Here is an 8,491-nt window from a genome sequence, read left to right as displayed (position 1 = left end):
GGAAGGAGAGAGAGAGAGAGAGAGAGAGAGAGAGAGAGAGAGAGAGAGAGAGAGAGAGAGAGAGAGAGAGAGAGAGAGAGAGAGAGAGAGAGAGAGAGAGAGAGAGAGAGAGAGAGAGAGAGAGAGAGAGAGAGAGAGAGAGAGAGAGAGAGCATCATGCAAGAAGGTTGTGTGCTTGGAAATGTGTGACAGATAGGTATGGAGAGAGAGAGAAAAAGAGTAGACTTCATGCAGTGCGGACTTCCACGCGCCGCTTCCCTTTGTATTCCTAATTGTACCAAATCGCCCAGTTTTTGCCTCGTGTTATTAGCAAAAACAATCCAGACCTGCCAGCCCTTGATGGATCGCCAGCTCTGTCCGGCGAGGGTCCAGCCACTGCCCTTCCTCCCGCCTTCCTTCCCTTCCTCCTCCTTCCGTCCCTTCCGTCCCTTCTAGATCAATGCTGTGGTTGTGCTCTTGTGGTGGGACTCTTGTAGTGGGTCCTACTCTGGAGTGCCTTAACCCATTGGATGCGGATTTCCTACAAGAAGACATCACCAGTGGAACAAAGAGTGGCTGCTCCAATTTAGTGAAGAAAAATATGAGGTCATGCACCTTGGGAGAGGAAATCCAGCATACCAATACCACATGGGAAACACTCCACTACCCACCACAGACGCACAGAAAGACCTGGGAGCATATGTTGCTAGGCTACCAGTGAAGGTGAAATCCGTGCCAATCGCAGCGGACGGGTTAAGAATGTGTCCTGTGATTGCTGCTTTTCTCATTTTTCTTGTTTGTGAAATACTCGAAGATAAAAAAGATGTTGGCTTCTCCAGTTAGTCGTTGTCCTTCCCTCCCTCTCTCCTTCCCTTCGCTGTGATGCCCAAATGATGGGATTCGTATAGTTGGCATTGTTATGGAGTGGCTGTGATGGTGTTCTGGATGGGTGACCTGGTAAGTTCTTGGTAGCAAAATAAGCATGTTGGTTTGCTGTCACTCCTTCCTTTTTCGCTTCGAAATCTTATTCTAACCAATTATAGAGGATGCAACGAACCTTTTTTTGAACGTCCCGAGATACTTAAAGTGACCTGTCGTAAGAAGTTGTTACTGCCTTGAGCTTTCGCCTTCTTTTTATGTGTGTGAACCGACTTTTGTAGCCGACTGTAAGTACTCCGGAATTTCGGATCCTTTGAGAGTCACGGCGAAGGAGAAGTATACGAGCGGGAGGAGCGGGAGGAGGCCGTGCGTCCATGGTGAGGCATGTGTGGGCGTACGTGAGCTGTGGCATGAATGTGAAAATATTTACAGAACAACCTGGCATTAAAATTCTTCCTTGTACTGAGAACAGATGTCAGAGGCTGCTGGTAGTGCCGCTGTCCCCTTTTGTAATTTTAAAAAGCGTTGCTCTTCTGTTATTATGTAGTGCTTCTTATATATTTTTTGGAATACTTATATTTAAATCTGTGTTATGAAGTTGGGAGAACCGGTATTGTTTTGATAATTTTAATTCCTTAACTTTCCTCTAAATTCTGTTGCCTTTCTATAATTATAAAAGGTCTTATTTTGTATCATTTTTAGATGGTATTACCGAATCAGGGTGAATATTTGTGCCTTTAACGTGAAACTGATAAATACGCTTGAAGTTTGTGGACTATAAAAAGAATCGCACCTTAAGTATCAGACATTTGCAGCATGCTTGTTCTTTTTTTGTGTATCAACATGAAGTAATACAGGACACACACGCTCTCACTCCTCCTCGAACACATGAACGAAAATAGCCACACGCACGACGAGTCAATATCAGGCAAAGCACACGAAAAGAGAGAAGAGATAAGAAAAAGCAAAGAAAAAGAGGCAGAGAAAAGAAGGAAAACATCACGGCTAAAACACAGACCAGACCCGAGCAAAGCAGGGAAAAGACTCAAGGCATTCCGGGACCCTTCCAGCGAAAAAAAGAAATCTGGTTCCATAACTAACGCGGGACGCCCCTCCTTCAGGTCAGGCCGAGCGAATATTACGTCAGAGTCAACATTTACCTGAGTGGAGCCGCAGGTAATATCAACAGTGCATGTCTCGCAGCCCCGTCAGCCTCCCCAAACGCTGTGCCTCTTCCCAAAGCCAACCCTCACCCCCAACCCTACCCCAACCCCCTGACATACCCCCTCAAACTTACTCCCCAATCCTCATCCTCAGTCTTCGTCCTCATCCCTTATTCCCAAACCTCATCTCTAACTCTTCTCCCAACCCCCTCACATATCCCCTCAAACCTCCTCCCCAACCTTCATCCTCAGTCCTCAGCTTCATCCCTCATCCCCAACTCCATCACTTACCCTCCAACCCTTCTCCCCAACCCCTCATATAACCTCCCCAACCTTTCTTTCCAACCCCTCACACAATCCTCCTCCCCCCAACCTCCCCCTTCCAAAGAAAACTCTCTTCACATTTATTATCTATCCTGGGCCTGAGCGGGTAAGGGGAAAAAAAAGACACGCACATACGAGGCATCCATGAAGTAGATACAGCCACGGAAGGAAGGAAAGGAGGAGGAGGGTAAAAAAGAAGCCACCGACGCCAAACTCGATAGATAAACGCCCGCCCTAACTAACTGACTCCTTGCCATCACATCACCCATCCAAGAGAGGGAAACAGAGCGAGAGAAGAAGAGAGAAGGAAAGGAGGAAAAAAAGCCACCAACTCCAAATTCAATAGATAAACGAACATCTACCTAACTAACTTTTTGCCTTCTTATCACCCATTCAGAAGAGAGAGCGAGAGGAGAGAAGAGACAGAAGAAAGAGAAGGGAATGATGGAGAAAAGGTGGGAGGGAGAGAAGAGAGAAAAGAGATGAGAGAATGAGGGAAGAAAGGTGAGAGGGAGAAAGGAGGATATAAGAGAGAACAGAATGAGGAGAGATGGGAGGGAAAGAGAGAGGGGGAGAAGAGAGAGAAGAGAATGAGGGAGGAAAGGTGGGAGGGAGAGAGTGGGAGAAAAAGTAAAATAAACAGAGAAATAAATTGAATAGAATCTTGGCGTGCCGAGTCGGGGTCGTAGCGGCCTGTTTGTAAATCACGGAGTGGGACCCGCCCCTCCAGTTGAGGATGACAGGTGAGCGCACTCCCAGCTCTCCCTCCCTTCCTCCCTCTCTTTCCCTCTCTCCCTCTTCTCGGCCTCCGTATACAGGGGCGAGGCGGCCACGAAGGCAGAATTGAGGGTGAGGTAGAGAAGCTAGAAGAGGGAAAAAATGACGAGAAAAGATGAAATAAAAGGAAAAGGAGAAAGGATGAGAAAAAAAATGACAAGAAAAGATGAAATAAAGGGGGAACGGAGAAAGGAGAAGGAAGAGCAAGGTGAGAGAGATAAAGGTAGAAGTGGGAAAAGGGTGGAAATGACAAGAAAGGTAAAACTAAATAAAAGGAGATCATAGAAGGGAAAAAGGTGAAGGAGAGAAACCTAGAAGTGGGGAAAAGTGTCAAGGGAAGATTAAATAAAGGGAGAAAGAAGGAAGGAGAGCAAGGTGAGAGAAAATTAGAAGGGGGGAAATGGTGGAGGTAAAACAAAAAAATAAAGGGAGAAAGGAGAAGGTAGAACATATGGGAGATAAAAGGGAGGAGAGACGGTCATAGAGTGAGAAGTTAGGATAAGGGACAAAGCTAAATGGAGGAAAGAGTAGGAATAGTTAAGGGAGAAAAGGAGGAAAGGGAAAAGTCACAAAGGGTGAAAACAGGACGAAAAAAAAGAAAGCTAGAGGGGTGAAAGGGTGGGAACGGTAAAGGAAGGGGGGAAAGGGAGAAAGGGTGACGAGGAGGAGCCGCTACGGAAGGGTGAGTAGGGGGTGAGAGAGAAGGGAGAGCTTGAGAGGAAACGGGTGAAATTAACGAAAAGGGAAAGGGAGAAAAGAAGAGGAGAGACAGTCACAGAGAGGGAAAAGCAAGGTAAGGTGGATAAGCCTAGAAGAGAAAGATGTAGAAATGATAAGGAAGGAAAAGAGGGAGGGAAAAGAGCAGAAAAGAATAGGAGAAGCAGTCGCAGAGAGGGAACAGTAAGATGAGGACTGAGGAGGATAAACCTAGGGGATAAAGAGGTGGAAACGATAAGGAAAGAAAGGGGGAGAGAAAAGATTAAGAAGAAAAGATATCAGGGCTGAGGGAAGAAAAGGCTATTTATGGAAGGGGAAGCTAAAAGAGTAAGGAAGAATGTTAAAAGAAAATGAGAAAACAAAAGAACGAGACGTAAAGAAGAGAAAAATTACTGGTATATTAGAGAGGCAGACTCGATATTAAGGAGAGTATTTGTAAGAGAGGGAATTTCTTAGAAGGGAAGAGACTGAAGGTGAAACGTTAAGGGAGGAAAGAAGAAAGGTGAAATAATTTTGTTTATTCTTCTCTTTTCATTCTACACATACACGAGTCCTTCTTATTCTTAACCGTCATTACAAGATTATTACAGACGCTATCAAACAGTTCAGTCCGTCCTTGAGGAGAGGGAGAAAAGATGCTGCTAAGAAGTCCTCTTTCCTTCATATTCCTCTCGTGAGCGGCCGCCGGGACACGTGTGTGACTTTTTGTGGCCAGCAGCAGCAGCGGCAGCCTCGGGACAAATCCATTTCCTCCCAGCTGATGGTCGGCCTGAGTGTTGGCTCTCTGGACCCATCTTGGAACTGTTCACGTTGGGCTCCCGTGTTATGTTTTTGTTGATTATATGGAGTCATGGTTCGTCACACATCGATTAACCCGATCCTTACGCGGCTGAATTGCTGATTTAATGCATACCTATCAATGAACTTTCTTCCTATCTTTCCTATCTTATTACCTATTCTTTAATGTGCCCCATTGGCTCTCATTATGTTCATGTAAAACCAGAAAAGGTTGTAAATGAACAGTATAGTAGTTATTTCACAATTTAATGTTGTTTACAGTGTCGGAACAAGAAAATATGAATTTATCCCAATAGTATTTGTAATAGCCGAGTTATTGATAAGAATAGAACACTGTCCTGTTTTCTGTGATTAAAATAATAACACAATCACGTCAGCAAGCCAGGTCTGCAGCGGAGCAGCACATGGCAGGTGGGCCCCTAGGCGGCCGTGCAGCATGGCAGCACCGCTTGGTGTCCAAGAAAAAAATCGTCCGTGGGTGCGGGGCGACTCAAAGATAGCTGGATATTGCGGACAAAGATTGCTGACTTGCTGACGTCTTGGGTCGCGAGAAGGAGGGTCTGCCGCAGGACTCTTTAGCGTCAGCGCTGTCCTGCCCCGTCCTGCAGTGCCTAAAAACGTCCTCCTAAAAGCTCGTCTCGTGGGCGGGTAAACAACGTGACATGTGCAGTTGGGATTAGCTGCGTCAGGGCGGCGGATCGCGATGTTTTGTCTTGTGTTCTGCTCCTTAGCCTCCACGTCCCTTGTCCTGCCGGCGCCCAGGTCATAATGCAGCGCTAACGTGAGCCTGACTGAAGCTCTCTGCCGTGGTGATGTAAATATTTGCTGCGCTGATATATTAGTCTCCTGTTGTGTAATTATATAGGTAGATAATTATGCATTCTCTTGGATATACAGTTAGTTATATACTTTCGTTGTTTTTGGACTCTGTAATTTTTTATACTCTGTGGGGCAGGTGAGGAAGGGAGGACTGGGGCAGAAAGCATGACGAGGGTAGGAAAATATATAACAGACTGATGCATGATGGAGATAAGAGGGTGACATGAGAGAGGGAAGACTAAGACATGAGAGAATGAGTGAGTGATGATGACCGAGGTGTGAGTGAGGGTGAGGGAAGAGGCGGACAGGTGTGAGGATGAGTGAGGAAGATTGTGAAGGCCTGGGAGGAGAAGAGTGAGGCGTGAGGGAGGAAGGACCGGGGCGTGAGTGCAGGTGAGGGAGGGAAGACTAAAACGTGTGAGTGACTGCATGAGGGACTGTCGCCTGGGGTGTCCTCCGGCCCGGGGGAGGGAGGCAGGGGCGGGGAGGGCCAGGAGGGAGGGGGCGACCCGAGCGGTGCGTGGCCGGGCTCGGGGCTGACGGAGACCCGCACAGTTGCAGCTGCACGGCCGTGGCGACCACACGGCTGAGAGCAGCGCGCGCCTCGCTTTCGACACACGCCCGGCGCCATCACCACGCGCCACGCCGCCTCGCCCACCCGCGGAGACCCGGTGCCACGGATACCCGCGCCCCGCCAGCCCCGCAGCGTGTGGCATCCCAGGGCCTGATGGCACGCAGGGACTGATGCGAACTATGACACTGGCCTAAGAAAATGTGACCCAGAAGGAGGAGGAGGAGGAGGCAGTACGTTCCGAGTTCAATTCCCGTCCCCCAGATGTGCAGTGCCAACTTTATCCCCGCCGCCTCGCCCCTGTGAAAATCCTCGGCCCGGCAGCCCCGCCCTCCCTGCCCACGGCCCCCTCGTCCTCCACCATCTCCTCTCCTTCAACCGGGAGGCTGAGGACACCTACCCAAGCAGAAGAAGAAGGAGGAGAAGGAGGAGGAGGAGGTGGAGAGGGTGGAGAAGGAGGAGGTGGAGAGGGAGCGGGTCGAAGAAGGCATGAGGGGAGGCCATGGTGGCGGTGGCCGAGGGTAGAGGGAGGCATGGAGTCGTGTGTGTCGCAGCAGCACTACGTCACCCCGGGCGCCACCTCCCTGCCCATGAGCGAGTACGTCCAGATGCCCCCGGACATGGGCCCCCACCCCTGCAACCCGGCCATGACCTCCTACCTGGAGTCCCTTCCGCCAGGTGTGGGCATGCCCGAGTACCCATGGATGAAGGAGAAGAAAACGGTGAGGAAGCCTCCCCAGCAAGGTGAGTCCTTTGCCCACACCGCCCGGACTCTGAGGCTCTTGGTCCGCCTGGCCCAGACCGCGTGTCCAGCCCAGAGTAATTCGTCAATCTCTCCCTCCTCCTCTCTCTCGCTCTCTCGCTCCCTCCATCTCTTTTTCTCTGTAATTATCCTTCCGTGTGGCTAATTGACGTAATCATCCACAGCTTACATAAAGAACAAGTCGATTTTCACGTTTCGAAGATCTTATCAAGTGTGTGTGTGTGTGTGTGTGTGTGTGTGTGTGTGTGTGTGTGTGTGTGTGTGTGTGTGTGCGTGCGTGCATAAATATTTGCATATATAAATTTGTATGTATGTGTATTTGTGGGTAAGAAGAGGTACTTTGTCGAGGGCACTTAAGAACTGAGAATCTGTCTGGATTTGGTATTGCTGGTGTTACACATTGTTCATACATGGATGGTTATTTCGAGGCTCGTGATATCGAAGAAGCTCAAAGATCTGGACAGGAATTGATTCCTTGGCGGCGGCGACAACCAGAGAACCCGATCCCTTATGACCCACTTGAGGCCTGGGTGCTGCAGAGACTCGGTGAATGTTCGCTAATCGGTCAAGAAGTTGATTAAGATAATAATTCGTCTCATTTACCTGCGTGTGAGGTGGCCGGCGGACAGGTGTGTGGCCCCGGCGGAGACACCACCGCCCGCACCAGCAGCCACGTGCGCGGCGGCCGCTCCCCGCACCGCCCCGCCGCTCGCCCGCTCCAGCCCGCCAGGCATCACCTGAAACTCTCCACATGCCTGTTATTTCCAAAGTGGTAAGGGAATATATTTGCCACATTGCGAGGGATCAAGTGTGTGCAATGTTCCCGCGGCCACATGCCAGCCGCGTGCGTGTCTGTGACGTGTGGGCGGCAGCAGCAGACGAGTGTGTTACGGGCGGAGAGTCTGCTGGTGCGTGCCGGCCGGTGCATCGGTCATGTGCCTTCACCTTTGATCTGGTTGGCCGCACAGCCCAACGCGCCGTAGACATGCACACGGATGGACGCGGCAGTGACACGCACTCCAAGGGACGTGACGGGGACACGCACATGGATCACCGCCGCCCTGAGTTACGGCGGCCCGTCAGTCCTGCGGCCGAGATTTAAGGCCTTCGTCGCTGACCTGGATGGCTCGCCGAGACTCCTGCCGCCACACGTTCACTGCCTTCCGCCGCCACTTTCCGCCGCTGCCAAGACGCTATTCAGGCCACACTCACGGGTCTGGCCAGGCGTCACGGCAGCCCCGGCACGGCATCAGGCTGCTGCCCCGCCGAGCCCATAAGTTTTCCTCCTCGTTGGTCCAGTTCACGGGCTGTCCGCTCGGTCACTGTTACCCTCAGGTCAAGGACTCACAGCAGGCCTTACTCGAGTTTTCCTCTACACCCAACCCGCAGGCAGGAACTGATGGCCCTCACAGTGCTTCTCCCTCCCTTCCTCGTTGTGTCATCAAGGTCCTCGTGTCCACTCCATTACCCTGGCGGATGCTCGAGTCATCTCACTATTTGGTGTGATTAATTTGCGCTCCTTCGTTGCCTGTTGCTGGGGCGTCCTGCTTTTTGCCTGTCCCCAGTAGTGTTTTGGACTCGGCGCCGCCCCTCTCGACCTGTCCATATTCTTATAAAATAAGTTTTCAATGTTACTACAGCAGAAGACTCGACTTCTGTTTCGAAGATCACTGTAACATCTGCAAACTAGTGTTTGTTTGT

General features: G+C 50.3%; 1 protein-coding gene across 1 annotated transcript in view; it reads left to right on the top strand.

Annotated features, from left to right (window-relative positions):
* Positions 1 to 5,708: 5,708 nt before the first annotated feature.
* LOC127008911 (uncharacterized) overlaps positions 5,709 to 8,491 on the top strand; it is a 57,553-nt gene continuing 54,770 nt past the window's right edge. Inside the window, exon 1 of the mRNA XM_050881390.1 lies at positions 5,709 to 6,771. Coding sequence (XP_050737347.1) covers positions 6,561 to 6,771 — 211 coding nt within the window. The 5' untranslated portion in view covers positions 5,709 to 6,560. The remainder of the gene's footprint in view (positions 6,772 to 8,491) is intronic.

This window comes from Eriocheir sinensis, chromosome 39 (assembly GCF_024679095.1).
Source record: "Eriocheir sinensis breed Jianghai 21 chromosome 39, ASM2467909v1, whole genome shotgun sequence".
NCBI classification, from domain to species: domain Eukaryota; kingdom Metazoa; phylum Arthropoda; class Malacostraca; order Decapoda; family Varunidae; genus Eriocheir; species Eriocheir sinensis.
This window is presented reverse-complemented; position numbering and strand designations above follow the sequence as displayed.